At 45.2% G+C, this 18628-nt stretch overlaps 1 protein-coding gene across 3 annotated transcripts in view; it reads right to left on the bottom strand.

Moving 5' to 3' along the window:
- Window positions 1-18628, bottom strand: part of CDK6 (cyclin dependent kinase 6) — a 598055-nt gene that overhangs the window by 313604 nt on the left and 265823 nt on the right. For all 3 annotated transcript variants that reach the window (XM_078664405.1, XM_078664406.1, XM_078664407.1), the window contains exon 3: window positions 6558-6693. In XM_078664405.1, the coding sequence (XP_078520531.1) occupies window positions 6558-6693 (136 nt within the window). The remainder of the gene's footprint in view (window positions 1-6557; window positions 6694-18628) is intronic.

Consider the following 18628-nt stretch of genomic DNA (forward strand, 5'->3'; position numbering starts at 1 on the left):
ATGCCCTTGCAACCTTGTATACATCGGTCAAACCACACAAATGGTCGAACAGTGCATCATTCAACATAAAAATCGCATCCATTGCAAAGTTGACAATGCTCCCCTTGTTGCACACTACCTTGAAAAACAGCAAAATGAGCTTGACTTGATCTGGCAAGTAATCAACCAACCTACACTACCCGTCCGGGACGGCAATCAACAAAAAACTAACAAGTGTGAATGCAGGAGGATTACAAGGTACAACTCTGTTAATCAAGGTCTAAACGCCCTTGATGAGTGGCACAACACGGTTCATCTCTAATGCTGCATTACTAGTTCAATACACTTAACCTGATACACTTTTTGAATATACCTCATGCTTTCTGCACCCTCCCCCACCGCCCACCCCTTACTGCATCCAACCAGTCTACATACATGACCTTACATATAACTGTTTCCCTATGCATCATTAATTTTTCCATAGTGCATTGTCCACACTTCGTAGAGGGGTCCCCATTATACCCTCTAGCTCTTCACTTCCTAGCGGGTTCCCCATTATACCCTCTAGCTCCTTACTACCTAGCCCCCTTCATCAGGGCTACATGTCGTCATATCAAGCATTGATTGTGCAGCTACATTATCATGGACACTCTGATTACCTCAATTGAACAAATTGTTAATTCATGCATGGATCCTGTGCAAGTATATTCATATTACATCATTCGTGCATGCAACCACATGGATACACTGTCTACCTCAATTTAATGATTCAGATTGTTTATTCATGCATGCAACCTATACAGCTGTATTCATATTACATCATTCCTTCATGCAATCTATGTGAGTGTATTCGTATACCCTTTTTGGCCCCTTAACCAAATCCCACATTCCCGCCCACTCTGACCTACATGCCTCACGCTGTGACGTCATTCCGTCCGGTGAAAGGTTATTTCCTGGTTCCTTCCCCTTTGGCCTTCCCGACTCAGACTCATGCCAATCCTGGTAGCCAGCCTCTAGAGGATCCCGCCTTGACCTAGCACGCAAACTATTTTCTTTCCTGACCGATCCCCCAGGTAAGCGTCACATCTGATAACACCCTTGCTGCAGAGCCATTTCGCACATCTGTTACTAACTTTGACTTTCGGCCAATTTTCTACCCAGCCCCTGGACTTTTCCCAAGTGACACCTGCAGTGGGCTGACACATCCTCTTCTACCATCTGTCCATGTGACAATACTGGTCCCATCTCAGGAGAGCACCTTACCGTACTCCGCCCCTTGACCCCTATTCTCTCCATACCGCCTGCAATTGGGTTTTACTACTGGCAATTTATTTCTACAGCCTTAGGACGCTTAACCTTGATGCCGGTCATTGTCTTCAATACATTTCACACACTGGGTTTCCGTGTGTCGACACCCTTCTTTCCATACTCTGATGGACAATAACTTATCGTAGAGATACCACACCCTGGCTGCTTCCTGGTGAGTCTAAACCCTCACCCCCTCGTAGTTTAATCCATAACCTATTCCATTTCTCCCATCCAACTTGATATGACCCCAGTTAATTTCCCTTTCCCACAGCACACACTGCCAATGCACTCTGGCTGGCAGTACATCCTTACCTCTGGTCTTCCTGCCCACTCCTCGTCATTCAGTTATCCCGAACATCCCCCACATAAGGTACCCTTTATTATTTTTCCGGCTGCCTCTTCCCTTCCTTCTCGCACTCCTTGCCTGACCCCTACATTTCTCTCTCCTCCATACGTCCTTTCTTGTACAACACATACAAAAGGGTAAAGTGGTCCTGAAGATGACCCTAACCAACTACGGGTCTAAACGCCAATGACATTCCACCGCAACTTTCGGCGCTATGCTCTGGTTCACAAAATGTTAATCCTTTGTAACTCTTTTATATAACTATTCATGAACCTAAAGTACCTTCTAAATATTATCACGATTGCTCACTTTGCAACGCTTTTCGCTGTGTCACTTGTCACTTGTGCCGTCCACCATGTGTGTCACGAGCACTTATGTGCACAAAGGTTTTTCGGTTTACACCCACACTCAGTGTAAACAGTGCTGATACAGTTGTATTCCTATACATGTTCTATATATACAGTACCCTTGGCACATTTCTTAAGCTTAGAGTCTCCCTAGTCTTCCTTTCTGCAACTATATGTGCATTTTCACAGACCTGTTACAGCCAGCAGAACACCCTCCTTGCCACCCTTGCCAAGCCCCAGAGCCTCCTGGAATACTGAAGGGCACCCGAGTCCTTCCCCCAACGTGTCCTCAGAGGACATAAGGGGACAGACGCCACTGGCCCTTGAGAGACCTAGCCTAGCCCTGGCGGCAAGCATATATCAAAGTCATTAGTTCATCCTTGCAGGGGATCAGGTGGCTTCTCTTTCCAGTTATGCATCCTTTTTGCTGTTGCTGCTGCCAGGTCCATGGTCTTCTCAAGTGTCTTTCCCTTATGCAGGTTTTTTAAGTGGAGTAGGAAACATTTAGGGGCCAGACACTATTGGCCAATCCTACAATGCTGTGTCTTCCCTCCACCACTGTACCAACCCTCCTGTACAGCATTCTGAGACAAACCCAATTTGTGACTTTGAGTTGCCTCTGGTAAGAGCTATTCTTAAGCCTCAGATTCATCTCTTGATATCATAGCTGCCTGATCTCTATTGACCAAAATTTCTAATGTGAGCTCCTCCTGTGGTGGCTTCAGGTTTGTGGGCATCTTAATGTGTTCCAATGGGCCCTGACTGTCAGCGCCCGGTGCAGTGTGACAATCTAATTAACAGATGTATATTTTTCCCCACCACTGTTGATTGCCCTTTTGTGTGGGGAGTCTGTTGTATGGAGCAAAGTTATTACCTTGGCCCAGTACATGGACCAAAGGCCTCGAATCAGATTCTGAGCTTAGCCGGACAAATTCGACAATTACTGCACTCTCATAAAATGCGATTTATTGGGAACTGCAAAATCAAATTTGATGGCCAGATTTACCCCAGTTCGGTGCATTCATGGATCCTGTAAGTCTAAGCTGAGTGAAGCTGTACTTTAAAGCACATTTCACGTACGTGTAATACAATGAAAACACCATGGATTTTTCAGTAAGCACTACAGACCCACACTATGAGTGCCCACTCATATTATAAGGCCTACCCCAGGTCAGTACCAATTCTACCAGAGTCTCTTCTGCTACAGGCTACCTGTGCACAGTTACGAGGCTCAGGTAGTGAGGTTACCACTCAGCACAATCCAATATGAACTGGTTAATCCAATATGAACAATCCTTGTGAATTTAAGGGGACTAAATGGGAAGATTTCATCCATCTACCTTGGCAAAAATCTGGTTGTGATCGGAGAGAAGATAATTTTCTTCAATAAAATAGATGTCCAGGTGACACCTGATCTTTTGATGCCGTTGCGAGGAATGGACCATTGGTAATTGGACAAAAACAGGATGAATCTGCCATACTGATGCCTTGCTCACCTAATTACTCACCTTCAATATGCTCACCTTCCAGCTTAAATCAGACAGAGGGTGACATGTTGGCCTCATTTTAGGAGGGGCTCTCCAGAACATCCTCACTCACAGGGGCACTGACAAACATCTGGCACACCTTGGGTTGCTCCACCGCCTATGGCATGTGCTGGGTATGGAGAAATGTATCCTAGTCCTAACTGCCCATGGCGACTTCTACAGGGAGCTATGGCATCGCTACATACCTCTTCAAGGAGTTATGAGAACTGACTTCCCCCAAATACCAATCAATCAGGTGTTTATTAAGTGTGACTACTCACCCATAAGGGCCTCAAGGCGCTGGGTGTTGGGGGGGTTGCAGGTTCCTGTCCATCGAGGAGGGGGTCTGTCGAAGAGCCAGGTTTTGAGGTTTCTTACGAAGATGGGAAGTGGTGCCGTTTGTCTGAGGTGGAGCGGAAGGGCGTTCCAGGCCTTGGCTGCGAGGAAGGAGAAGGAGCTGCCTCCCGATCTGGTTTTTCTGGTGCAAGGGACCACGGCACAGGAGAACTGGGGTGATTGTAGGGTCCTTTGGGGTGCGTGGAATTTGAGTCGGCTGTTCAGGTATGCTGGTCAGGTGTCGTGGAAGGCCTTGTGTGCGTGGGGGAGCATCTTGAAGGTGACTCTTACCCCGATAGGGAACCAATGCAGTGTGCGCAGGTGCTGGGAGATGTTGCAGTGTTTTGGCAGGTTGAGGACCAGCCCTGCGGCAGTGTTCTGGATGTTCTGTAGCTGGCAGGTGAGGTTTTTGTTTATTCTGGCGTAGAGTGCATTGCTGTAGTCCAGTCTGCTCGTGACCAGGGCGTGAGTAATGGTCTGTCTGTGTTCAAGGGGAATCCATTTCAAGGTCTTAGGTAGGAGGCAGAGGGTGTGGAAGCAGGAAGACGAGACTGAGTTTATCTGGCAGTCTATTTTGATCTCAGAGTCCAGGATGATTCCCAGGTTGCATGCGTGGTCCGTGGGGATGGGCGGGTTTCCGAGGGCAGGGTGTTGTTCCAGGTGTTGGGGTTTGGGCCAATCATGAGTGCTTGCATCTTGTTGGTGTTTAGTTAAAGGCAGCTTGTTCTTCATCCATTTGGTGATGGTTTCAATGCCTTCTCAAAAGTTGTGTCTGGCGGTGTCGGGTTTGTTGGCTAGGGCGAGGCTGAGTTGGGTGTCGTCTGCGTATGACACAATGTTGAGTCCGTAGATTTTGACAATGGGGGTGAGCAGCGCCATGTAGACGTTGTAGAGCGTCAGGCTGAGAGAGGACCCCTGAGGGACTCCTCAGGTAGTTGGTGTAGGGTCAGAGAGGAAGGGGGGGGTCTGACCCACTGCGTCCTACCGGGAAGGACGGAGCTGATCTAGTCGAGGGCCTTGACCTGGATCCCTGCGTTGTGAAGTCTGCGTATTAGGGTGCGGTGGGAGGCCGTGTTGAACGCCGCTGAGAGGTCGAGGAGGATGAGGGCTACTGTTTCTGCTCTGTCCAGTAGGGTGCGGATGTCATCTATTGCGGCGAGGAGGGCGGTTTGCATGCTGTAGTTTTTCCTGAAGCCAGATTGGGAGGAGTCGAGGATGTTGTACTCTTCGGTGAATGTGGTGAGTTGGCTGTTGATGGCTTTCTCGATAAGTTTCACTGGGATCGGGAGCACGGCGATGGGTCTGTAGTGTTTGAGGTCGGTAGGGTCCACCGAGGGTTTCTTTAGGAGGGGGTTGACCTCGGCGTGTTTCCAGTCATCAGGAAACGAGGCGGTCACCAGGGAGCGGTTGATGGTGTGGTGAGCATGGATGGGATGGTGTTGGCGGCTCTGTTGAAGATGTGGTGGGGGCAGGGGACCGTGGGGGCCATGGAGTGGATTGACTTCATTGTCTTCAGTGTGTCTTCGGTAGTGAGGGCTGTTCAGCTGTCAATCGTTGGCTTCAGGGTGCCGGTTGGTGGGGGTTCCGTGTGTTGGTTGTCTTCGTCAAAGTTGTCGTAGAGTCTCTTGATTTTGTGGTGAAAGAAGGTGCTGAGTTTGTCGCAGAAGTCTTGTGAGGGAGGGATGTCAGTCGACTCACTGGTTGGTTGGGCAAACTCCTTGATGATGTTGAAGAGTTATTTGCTGTTGTGTGTGTGGAAATTCTGTCTTCAATCGCTTTTTTCCTCGTTTTTCTGATTAGTTGGTGGTGGGCGTTGGTAGAGGCTCTGAATTGGTTGTGAGATTCAGTGGATTTGATGTTCCTCCAGGCTTTTCCGAGGCGGCGGCAGGTGAGCCTGGATTCTCGAAGTTTGGTGGTGAACCATCTGGCTTTCTTGGCATGGGTGATCTTGATTTTCTTGAGGGGGCTATGGTGTTGGTGCTGTCAGAGATCCATTTGTGCAGGGTTAGGGCTGCTGTGCTACATTTGACAGATATAGAAGAACCCTTATGGGCAGAGAGGGATACCCAAGGTGAACCCATTGATGCAGCTTAGTGTCTTATCTTATTGAAACTTCTGATGTTAGTACTCCCGGGAGCGGGGGAGGGTGGGCGGGAGGGGGGTGTCAGGGTTTGATATCTGTTCTAATATGTTTTCTGGGTACTTTCAAGAGCGATGTGACGACGCTCACTGTTGTTGCTTAGTTTTTGCTGTGATGGAATAATAATAAGATTTGGACCATAAAATATAGGCTTTAAATCAATTAATGTTGCATGTAAAGTACACCAAGACCCGTCTGTGTCATATGTTGTGTGTATATTTAGCACACAGTAAGAGCAACAAGGGAAACATGGAATTGGAAATCGAGCAGTTCAGACTCATAATTATGAGGAGGTGTCTGAAAAAGGTGTCTTTCAAATAGTCACATCAGCAAAGAGTGTTTGCCAATTTAGCAAATTCCTTTCTACAGTGTATTACAGTCAAACTAACAAAAAACAGCTAATATTCTTCATTAATGTAACTAAGATCAAGCACAACCAGCAAGTGACATATAAGAATCTGTTCTATAGGTTTTGACCTTGATTAAGTTTCTTTGATTACTTCTTTGATTAAAGCAATTCTAAATCTGCCATGGAGGAAATTAATGTAATCAACTGTCTGAATGAATCTTTGTACCTTTATAGTTTCTGCGGGCACTCCAGGCTCTGGAACTTTCTCCAAGTATGTGGTCAAGTCTTGGTCAACATGTTCAAATACAAGGGTTAGTTTTGTCTCTCTGTCAGTTCGTGACACTGTGCACACATCAAACAGCCTATAAAGAACAGATGAAAGAAAATAAATACGAGGGAAGATTGGTCAATGTACTACGAAAGAAGCTAATATATGAAACAGCACAAGATACCGTGGTTACAGGAAAACTTCGCTACGTCTAAGCCCACCTTCTTTTGCCACATACTTTTTCAATATCGAAACAATTATGCATTTTTTCCTCATAATCTGTTGCTCTCAACTCTGGGCAGAGCACGAAAGGGTCTGGAAGCCATGGCTTATACTCAAAGCCGTAACTACTAGTTGGAGCAATGACTTTACTTTGGGTAGAATGAATATCTCTGAAGCAGGAAACCCGGAAGGTGGACTCAGGTGGAATGAACATTGCTGGAAAGTAATTGGACCATTAACACCTGGTTTTGTTTCCTCATCCACTTCCATACTAAATACGTATGTGTGAAAGTAATAGTATTATGGCCAGATTCTATTTGAAGTTATTTTTTAAAATAATGCAAAATGCAAAAACAATAGATCTAAAAAAGCAGAAGCTAAGAAACTTGTACCATATTTTTACTTTCTCTTATCACCCACATGAACCCTGTACTTTAAAACATAAATGGAGAAAGCAGATCATGTTACTGCCGTAAATATACCTCCAACTGAAACTTCTTGGGCCACTGCTATAAAGGCACTGATATTTCTTAGAAGACTTGCACTGAATGAAAGACGGACACTACAAGTCCACTACGGAATATCTTAAGTAGCAACTGAGGTAGTAAACTGGAGGCCAGAGACGTCTCCTAGCAGCCCCAAAATCTTCAAAGAGGAAATCAGAGCAATGTAAACCAGCTGTCATGGAAAGATAGATTTAAGGGTCTCTCTGAATATCCATGGTCTCCTCTGCAAGAGGAAGGTTCTGGAAGAAAAAAAGAGGAGGCAATAATTTCTTGATCCAGACTAGCAGAGGAAATCACCTAGGGAAGGTCGATAGACCACAACTTAAAAACAAAGTCTAGAAAAAATTTGACAAGGGGGAAAATCAAACCAGTGACTCTGGTTCTCTAAGACACTAAGATCCCAATTAAGAGTTTGGTGGTGCGGCAGCAGGACTTCTCCACCGCCATACCGGTATGCACACCACCCGCCTTCATATGACTTTTTAAATCACTGGCAGGTGGATCTTTGGCATTCCCACGGTGGTGGTGGGAACATCAAATACAGTGCCTGCACAGCATGGACTGGTGCAGTCCATGCCGTGCAGGTACTGAGGTGCTGCAAACAGGTGCCCACAGCATGTGACCCCCCTGCATCTACCCCATGGCCCTGAGGCAACAGGGGGTCTTGTAGGGCCCAATTTTTTATTACCACTATGCCACATTTTTCATGGAGGAGGAACTGTAATGTAAACCGTGGTGAAGAGGAAAATGTTAATATGCAGCAGTGCAATAGCGGCCCAACCGTCCTACTTGTTCTAGGGCGGTCAGGAAACCGCCACTGCTGCCCCTTGGGAGCCAAATGCAAAAAGAACAATTGATGGACAGAATGTTGAACAATGACAAACATACACCCCAGTATAGGGATCTGAGCCTAAATCCATGGTGTTTTTGCTACCCATGCCATTCCAGTTAAAACCCAGCCATAAGCAAATGACTCTTGTCTTGACCCTGCTCCCCAGGGGAACAGTCCCAACACGAACTGCCAGGCCAAGTCCTCCCTGGACTAGAAACAATCATCAAGAGAGGATCTGACTTAGCAGTTCGGGCTGGACTGCTCCCATGAGGAACAGGGTCAAAATAATTTAATTATGGCTGTGTGTAAACTGGGGTGGCGTGGTGAGCAAAAGAACGATGGCTTTAGCACAGATCTCTTGACGGAGGCTGAATGTTTTGATTTACTCTAAATTCCGTCCATCATTTGTGTGTCTTATGCCCCATGCGAGTCAGGCGATCCATGGCATGCACGACTCTTAATCAGCCACTAAGTTGTCACAGTTGCTATAAAGAACAACACTTTCAAAGAGAGGAATCTCAGGGACACAAAAACAGAGCCTTAAAAGGAGCCTCGTGAACAATCCGAGGCACCAGGGTAATTTCTATGAAGGGAGGGGAGAATGGCACTAATGTCTAAAAAATGCCACACCCCTAAGCAGATTAGAGGCATATAACTATAGGGGAAAGTGATTACTGCATAACCCTCCAAAGATAAGTGTTGCACCTACCAGACCCCCAAAGACAGAAATGCTGGACCCTTAGAAAACCTTTACTGAGGAAACAGAGGTTCGAAGCTCCATCACAATCACAGGACAGTAAATCCCTAATACACCGTTTCTAAACAGAAACTCAATTATGGGCCTATACACTTGAAGTAAAACCTCATCAGGAAAGCAGACTTTGAGGCAATTTCCTTGGGGCATCTCTTTTGGATAGGAAAGTTATATGGACAATGGTTTCTTTATTTGGCTAAGCAAAGTTGACCCTCTCAACAGACGTTTGACATGGCGCAACTCATGGGAACCCAATCTGGAGTTTATTTTGCACAGGAATGTAAATCAAATGTTTTTATATACTGGAATTGCCCAACAGCGATACTGTGCTACATGTAAACCAGTATACCAAACTTACATATAAAAATTTCCTTTTTGCATTTTTCGTATCACCATGGAAAGAGAATGAAGGGTGTACATGCCTCTGGAACTATATTTGGCTGTATAAATAATAAAATCGTGAAATCTTGAAGTTTGAAAACTTTTCACATGAATATCAAAACCCTTGTTTGACTTAAAGTTAGCATAACTAAAGGACAAGCAACCTGCTTTATAATCCATACGTTTCAGAGGGTGGTGCCAAAAACATAATCATTCTTTATGTGCTCAACAGTAGAATAAATGATCTTTGAAAAACTGTAGAGAAAGTGACAGGGGTGGAAACACCCATTTCGGCCACTGAGGACCAGATCCAGAACATGCACAGCAAAACTGTAAAATTAATAACAATGAAAAAGCACTTGGAGGACCAGGTGGAGGATGCAGAAGTAGATCTAGGTGTAAATGTACAGATAGTGGGCATGCATGAAAGAGCTGAGGGCAAAATAATGTAATCTTTTCTGAGGACATGGCTGGCTACTTGGCTCCCGATGACAGAACTGTCATTTTGCTTTGTGGTAGGGAGGGCCCACTGTGCCCTGGTAGCAAGGCTCCATCAGTGGCACCCCCTTCATCTGAAAATGATGCACCCCCTCAACTACAAATACTGTGAGACGATACTTCTGACAGCACAGCAACTGGGTCCCATTCATTATGAAAATGATAAAGTTATGATTTTTCCAGATTATACAAGGGTTATGCAACAACAGAGAAGCTCCTTCACTGAGGTCAAGCAGAAATTGTGTGAAATGCAGTTGGACTTCATGCTGTTGTCCCCGCACAACTCAGAGTCATCTTCTCTGGTAAAACATTTAACTTTGACACCCCTGAGTCTACTTGGGAGTAGGTTGAGGACAGGAAGGTGCTACGCCTGTACCCTGAGGGAGCCACAGCAGTGGTGACAACTTTGAAGGGCCGGGGTCACCCGAGCAAAGACAGAAAAAAATTGTGCAGGTGGCGACGATCAGTTTGCTATGATCACATGGGGTAGGAAAATAATGGTTAACTTAGTGACTCTACTGACTAAGGTTCTCTCCCCAATGACGCTCAGATCCCACCTTAGTGAGCTATGAGTGAAAGCTCTACTTTTAACTGTGATACATGAACAAGATTTTCTTTTTGGTAGCTCCCTTCAGCCAGAAGGATCATGGCCTCTAAATGCTGTCTTAGCTGGTGACCTGGATGGGACCCCCTTTGCCAGTTTGCACCACCATCATTCACACTCATTGATGGGACAGCTGGAGCTCAGAACACATTCACTCATTAGATGATCATGGGATTGGTAGGCACACCAGTGGTCATTCCCTCCCCACTTTGACTGTTTAATTTGGGAAATTTTGTTTATAGAGGGCAACAGATGCTTCTGGGGACGAAGTGAAACCCATTATGTGCCACCAAGAACCTTGAGGTTATCCAGTTTGGGCCTGGCTTCAGTTCCCAGAAAACGTCGAGCCCGGTCAGGCGGTTGCTCCTTTAGGTTCCAGGGACCCCAAGCCTGGAACCTTCTTCCGATGACTCTCAGAACGGTTACCGACATAGCCGTTTTAAAAAACTGCTTAAAACCTGGTTATTCCGCATCTGACCTAGCTAGTCATCTTTCTTCAAGAAGCAGCTTAAAATCTGGTTTCCCGCATACAGAGGCATCAGCAGGGTAGATAGTCTATTTAGTGCAGGGACACTCTTGTTGAGTAACTGTGAGCTACATAAATGCATTCATTCATTTAAGTGAGAGGAGGAGGAGTTGGGGGTATGGAAAGTTTACGGTTTTGATGTTTATTGCGCTGTTGTTCTTTCCCACTTGCAAACATACACAGGCTCCTGGCGGACAGATGCTGAGACTAGAATACCATGCCCGGACGCTTTCTTGAGAAGAGTGTGACACTATCATACATTACAGCCCCGCCCGCCTTGTATGACCCTACACCACACAGGTGCCCTCTACTAGGGATGGCTTGCCCACCTTTAAGAGGACACTCTCTGCACTTCTGTACTTCTGACATGGCCGTGAATACTAGTGCTAAGCTGCACAGCCAATTTTGCATTCTAACTTGGAATGTGAATGGCCTAAATGATAAAATCAAGAGAGGGGCTGTGATGCTATATGAGCAGTGGCATGCCCCAGATGCTCTCTTACTTCAAGAAATGCACTTGCCAGGAACTCATTTTAAACACCTGGGCCATGAAGGCTAAATGAGGGTGTTTCATTTGGTGTTTGCCCGAGGCTTCAGGGGGGTGGATATCCTTCTACACAAGACATTAACACTTACAATGATGAGCATGCAACTCAAACCCCTGGAGAGCTGTGTTATAGGCACTGGACTACTGGAGGACCATTCCAGGACTTTGATCAGTCTCTACCTTCCCCCAGGTCTTCAGTACACTATCCTGAATACTTGCTTACTGAACCTACCTGTATGACGCTGATGGGGGGCGAGTTTCATTTACTGATGGACACTCATTTGGAGGTCTACAGTGTTGCGGCCCTGGCTAGGCTGTTGACACTGTCCAGATGGGTCTTCGCGCCAGGCATGGTGGATACATGGAGACACTGTCATGGTGACACTGCCCAATCTATTGTTCCTACTCACGTATGTCCCAGCAGCGGACATTGGCAGGATCTCTGATGTGAACATTTTGCCACAGGGTATCTCAAATCGTTCCCCAGTGCAGATGTACCTATGGCGCAATGACAGGGGCCCACGTGATGTCTAGTGATTAAATACTTGGTGGCTCACGGATGAGCACCTCTCTGGCCTCAAACGTGACACAGTGATGGAACTTTTTGATCATAATGTTGGCTCAGTGCCCAACTGTGCTACTTTGGGGGAAGCGTTCAAGGCGGTGGTCAGCGGAAATGCCATGACACATTGTAGGGGTCAGGGGCGTGATTGAGTACACAACATGGACGTGAGGGAGAGGCAGATTATAGCACTGGAGAGGCTTTCAGTGTAGGAGTGTACGGAGGATCACTCTAGACAACTAGTAAGAACCAAGCAAGCTCATAGCAAACTACTGCTGGATACAGTGAGGTGTACCTGGATGTGCACCCAGAATGGAATGAATGAATTGTGAGACAAAACTGGCAAATTCTTGTACAGGCTCCCTTACAGTGACGTAGGAACTCAATTAATTCCATTAATATCAGATGAAGAGGGGCAAATGATGACAGGCTGTGAAGAGAATGCTAATGTCTTTTTCTGGTATGATTGAATTTATATGTCGAGCCTTGCCCCATGCATATAACCGGAGCTCAAAACAGCTTCAGATCTGTTGGGACTAGACTCACTGCTGAGGATCAGGATGAAACTTAACTCCCAATAAAAGGTAGAAGAACTATACCAAGCTCCATTGACTATGCCCAGAGGGAAGCTGGCCAGTTCCAATGGAATCCAAGTAGAGTTTTATAAAAGAAAAAATAATAGAACCCTCTGATTCTGCAGCATCTTCTTACACTGTACGAGGCTTGAGATTTGCGTGGGGAGCGAATTGCAGGTATTCCCAAGGCAGGGATATCAAGCATGCACTGCTCTTCAGACCATCCAATGTCATTGATAAACATCTAATTGAAGCTCCTAGCTAAAATCCTGGCCACTAAGGTAATTCACAAATTGGTCTAACACGACCAAAATGGTTTCATGCCCTGGAGAGGCACGAGGCACTGCCTGCTGTATTTGCAGGCTGCTGATGCACCCCAGAGACCTCCAGGTCGAATGACTTTGAGAAGTCTTTCAATACAATTCACTGGCCCTAAATGCACCAAATACTGTGGAGGAGAGAATTTGGTTCCCACTTTCTGCAGTACCTCACCTTATTCTACACCGAGTCATAGGCAGAAGTTCAACTCAAAGGGGTGCTATCTGACCCATTCCTGGTGGTGTGGGGAACGAGGCAGGGATGCCCCTGGTCACCACTTATGTTTGCATTAGTGATTGAGCCGCTTGCGTACTAGATCCACCACGATGCACAGCTGTCTGGTTGTCATAGTGGCCTTTGGGCAACGAAGATAGGCTCTCCTTTTATGCCGATGATCTTTTGATTTCTGTACAGCGCCCTGCCCCATCCCTACTGTGTGTGGCGCATATGCTGAAGGTGGTTGGAGAGACTTCCAGGCTCCGGACGTACTGGACTAAATCAATTTACTTTCCAGTCAGGGAATCGACCACCAGAGATAGTAGTGACCGTCGGCTTGTAAGTGATTATGGATCACTTCTGTTACCTCAGTGGGATGATCACGCACAATGAAAAGAATAGTTGGGAACTTTTACTTTGACCCACTGTTGGCGCGGGCATGACATATGCTTGGATGGGCCTGTGCTCAACCCTCTTGTAGATTGGTATAAACGCAGTCAGACTTAACTTCGAGGCAATGTGTAAAGTATTCATGCAGCACTTCAAAGAGGAATAAACTGAAAACACAACACAAGAATAAGCACACACCAATTTAGAAACAGAGTAAAATGTGATGTATTATTTGAGACCAAAACAACAAAAATCCAAACAGTAGAACCGGAGATATGCAATTTCAAAGTTCTAAGTAGAAATAGTGCCTTGAAGCACAAAGTGCCTACGGCAGTTATCTGGTTGCGCTGGACCAGGACAAAGTCACAAGTAGAGGTCGACTGCAATGGAGTGCAGGCCAGATACAAGGACCAAGTTTGGCCTGCTGAATAAAGTACCTTAAATTCTGATTTGTGGAATGTTGTGAAATCCTGCGTTGACAATGCTTCACGCAGCATCAATTCCAAAGAAGGTGTGGGTCTGCGATGCGAAGTCCTGCATCCTCATTGAAGATTCAGTCGACTGGGGGCTTGTAGCACGAAGGCCTGCGCCAAGAATGTGTTGTGCAGTGGCCGTTTCTGAGGAAACTGCAGTTGCAATGCAAGGTCCAGATTTTGGGATATGTCTGTGGCGTTTCCGAAGCTGAGCTTTGAGGAGGTGCACTGCGCTACATAAATTCTACCCGCAAGACCACAGCTGGGCTGGCAGAGCACCATCATCCAATTCCAAGGGTCCAGGACTGGGATTGCACCACTTGGGGGTGGTTGGACTCACAGCAGATGAAGTTCAGGTCCTGGGTTCAAGGTGGTTAAAACCTTTTCTGTCCCTAAGGCTCTGATCAGGAGGTCAGCCACTTGGCTCTTTGAGTCACTCTGGTGGTCCTGGGTTCAAGATGCAGGTCCAGTCTTTCTTACTCAGGCAGCATGGCAACAGAGTAGCAGTTCTTCTTGCATAGCACCACAGCAGTCCTTCCGAGTTTTCCACAAGTCCAGAAGTGCATTGAAGAGTTGGGTTTCAGTGTCCCTTATTTACACCAAGTGCCCACTTTGAAATAGGAGACATTTCTAGAGTCTTCCACCAACAAAGGTCCTTGGAATTTCATTCCTCTCTGCCCTGGTCCCAGCTTCACTGGGGTCATAAAAGACTAATGTCAAACCCTTTATGAGTGTGTTCAGACAGAGCCTTTGTGTTTTCCATGTGTGGTGGGTGACAGCTCCTCCCTCTCATCAAGTCAGAGGTGGTCCATCCTACAAAAACCAAGTCCCCTTTGTCTCACTGTCTGGGAGCAATACACAAAAACCAACTGCCAGCTACCCCTAGTCAATTGACCCAAATGGTTAGAAAATGGCAACTTTCTAAAAATATATAAATAATGAGTCCATAAAATAACTATTTCACTTTAAAGACAATGAATACCAAAAATAAAAATATATATTTAAAGTACTGTTAAGAAAGGAAGTCCACTCAAAGTGAGGTAAGTTGACAGGTTTAATGAATATCAGTCTCCTGCTCCACCTCTGACTCCTGTCAGTCGCCTCTCCGCTCCTGTCAGTCGCCAACATTCTAAAGGGCCCTCCAGAGAAGGGCGGAACCAAAAGGGAAATAACAAGGGAAGGGAAGGAAGGTACCATGTGGGCAAAGATAGAAAGAAAAGAAAGAAACCACTCAGATTATAACACATCTTCCTTTCCACAGAAAATAAAACTGACAAAGGATAGAAGAAATTACAACGTATTTCATTACATAGTCTTTCTGCCATTCCAGTGATTTTACAGATCATTTACCATGTTTAATGTCCAAACTGGTCGATCTTTCACTTGATACATTCCCTGGCTTGATGCTAGTGGCTTGAGCAGAGTACGTAACCAGTCTGTCCATGCTCCACTTTCTGCCATCTGCCATGGTGACAATGTTTCTACCAACATTACATATCTTTTCAGGACCATAACATTTGTTGTACCTACTCGCATTGGAAACAGTCTTCTTGACTAGAGCTTGTCGGCCAACTTTCCACTTGCGTGGCTTAGTTCTCCATCTAAGGTCATACTCACGTTTGTATTTATCCTGATGAAACTGGATCTTTCCTTGAGTATTTTGCTTGTCACACACAAAAGTATTATCCTCAGATAACCAATTAGGCGTAAATTTGGACCCAGGTTTACACCCTCTTAAGAGACAAAATGGGGAGTAACCTGTTACACTGTCAGGAGTTATAGCATGCGACCATATCATGTCTTTGATAGATTGAATTATGGGTTCGTGGGATGCTACAGCAAGCTGCAAGGTGTCTTATCATTCTGTTGCAGCGTTCCACCATCCCATTGGCACGGGAACAATACAATGGGGTAGAAATGTGTTTTATGGCCAAACTGACCAAGAAATCTTTCATCCCTTCAGAGACGAACTGAACACCATTGTCGGTAATGACGGTATGTGGTATACCTTCATTGGCAAACGTGTCAGATAGGAACATTTTAATGGCCTTGGTGTCCACCTTGTTTACAAACTTGAGGGTAATCCATTTGGAAAAATAATCGACTAACACCAGAATGAATCTTTCTTGTAACCCCGTAACTTGTAAAGGCCCTACGATATCTAATCCCAACTTTTCCCAGACCTTAATGGGAACTTGTACTGGTCATAGTGGTATTCTTCTGGTGCATTTAGTCTATTCGCTGATTCCACTAGCATGGCAACCCTTGACTAACTCTTCAATATAGGATTCCATGCCTGGAAACCAATAACCAGAGCGTAATTTACTTTTGGTAAGGCTCCCCCTAAATGGCCTTCATGTGCTAGATCACATACACGTTTTCTAAGGTTCTCAGGAGGTATTACTTTGTCATTTTTATAGATATTGGAACCTACAATGGATAATTCATCTCCAAAAGGGATGCAACTCAATGGGAAGATTCCAACACTTATCAGACCAACCCTTCTGGATTTTCTCATTCACAGCTTTGAGAGTAATATCTTCCATATATGAAGACTTCCATTCATCCTCTATACTGCCCAGGAATGGAAACCTGGAGTACTTCAAACTCTTCTACATTATCTTCATTTGGCATGTCTATGGGAGGCGAGAAAGACAATCGGCAACCTGATTCTTGTTGCCTGGTACATACTTTATTGTATAATTGTAATTTTGTAGGGAAAACAACAACTTGCCAATTCTTGGTGTAGTTTTTTCAATGTCTTTTGAAGAAAATAAAGAAACTAAAGGTTTGTGGTCTGTTTTTAATTTGAATGGTATACGCCAGAGAAAGTATTTGAAATGATTAGTAGCCCAGAAACATGACAGGGCTTCCTTTTCAATGGCGGAGTAAATAATTTCTGCCTCTTTTAGAGTTCTGGAGGCAAAAGCAATTATCTTTTCCTTGCCATTTTGAAGTGGAGAGAGAGAGAGTAGCACCTACACCTCTGTTGCTAGCATCCGTAGTAAGGATTGTGTCTTTGGTGCTATCAAAATTTCCTATGCAGGGTGCTGTGGCTATAGCTTTTTTGAGATTAGAAAAAGCTTGATCATGAACTGGTACCCAAACATATTTGATGTCCTTTTTCAACAAATCTCTAATGGGTTGTACCAACTCCAAAAAGATTTTGATACATTTAGACATGTACTCTGCTAAACCTAGGAAATATTTGATTTCCTCTTTGTTCACTGGTATGGGAGCTTTTACTACAGACTATTTATTTATTTTATTTTATTTATTTTCAAAGTTTTATATAGCGCGAACAAGATCTTTGCAGATATCAGAGCGCTTTACAGAGGGAAGGGGTAAGGGAAACAAGGGGGTGATTGAGCAGACTTTAGTAGCAATAATAGTAGTAGGTAAAATGTGAGTAACACAATAAGATCGCAATCCGATAAAAGCATAAAAGAAGTATATAATAAAGTAAAAAAGTCAACAAGTAGATAATAAAGTAAACAGCTAATAAAGAGACGGTATATAGTCTTAGCTCAGAACAAAATAGAGTTCAAGTGTATTTAGCCATTAGGATGGCTTTAACTTCTCTCTTAAAAAATGCCGTGGAGGAGATCAGCCTCGTTTCGGGAGGTAGTGAGTTCCAAATCCTAGGTGCCATTCCTGAGAAGGATCGTTTGTATGTTTTCTCCTTCTGGAATCTTCGAGGTTTCAGGAGGAGATTTTTCGAGCTTCTGTTTGTTCTCGAGCCTCCTGATAAAGACAGCTTTTGGGTGAGGTAGTTGGGTGACTTGTGGTGTACAGCCATGTGTGTCATGCAGGCAATTTTCATCTGTATTCTGGCTTCAAAAGGCAGCCAGTTCAAGGATCTGAAGTCAGGGGAGATATGCGAATGTTTTCTTGATCCAGTGATCAGTCTCGCAGCAGCGTTCAGGGAGGCTCTTAGTGGTGCAGTTGTAGATAGGGGGAGTCCGCTGAGAGCCACAATTCCGTAATCTATGCGTGGGATGACTAGGGCTTGTACTGCAGTTTGGAAGTCCTTAGCTGGGAAGAAGGGTTTAAGTTTCCTCAAAGTGTTGATTTGGAAATTAGCTCCCTTAGTTGCTTTACTGATATGCTGCTGCATGTTGAGATTGGTGTCAAGTGTGATGCCTAAGGATTTCGCCGAGTCCACGATGGTGGGTTGGATGTTGAGTGCGGTTAGGTGCTTGAGCCAAGATTGGGTGGTGGAGATTTTCGCAGGAGGTGAGATCAGAAGGAACTCAGTTTTCTGCGCATTCAGTTTGAGGTGATTATCGGCCAACCAAGATTGGGTGTTTCTGGGCGTGGAGTTCAGAAGTTTGATGTCATCCGGGGATTCTAGCTTGAGGTAGAGTTGAGTGTCATCAGCGTACATATGGAAGTGCACATTCGATGCTTGGAGCAAGGTGGTGAGTGGTTCCATGACTAGATTGAACAAAGTGGGGGATAGGGAAGATCCTTGTGGGATGCCTAATGTTACGGGTACAGCTGAGGACAGCATGTTGTTGATCTTAAACTTCTGAGACCGATTATGTAAGAAGGAAGTGAACCATTTGAGAACAGTCCCAGATAGACCCTGTCTGGTGTTTAACAGTTCGAGTAGGTTCTCATGT

This window comes from Lissotriton helveticus, chromosome 10 (genome assembly GCF_964261635.1).
Source record: "Lissotriton helveticus chromosome 10, aLisHel1.1, whole genome shotgun sequence".
In the NCBI taxonomy this organism is placed as follows: domain Eukaryota; kingdom Metazoa; phylum Chordata; class Amphibia; order Caudata; family Salamandridae; genus Lissotriton; species Lissotriton helveticus.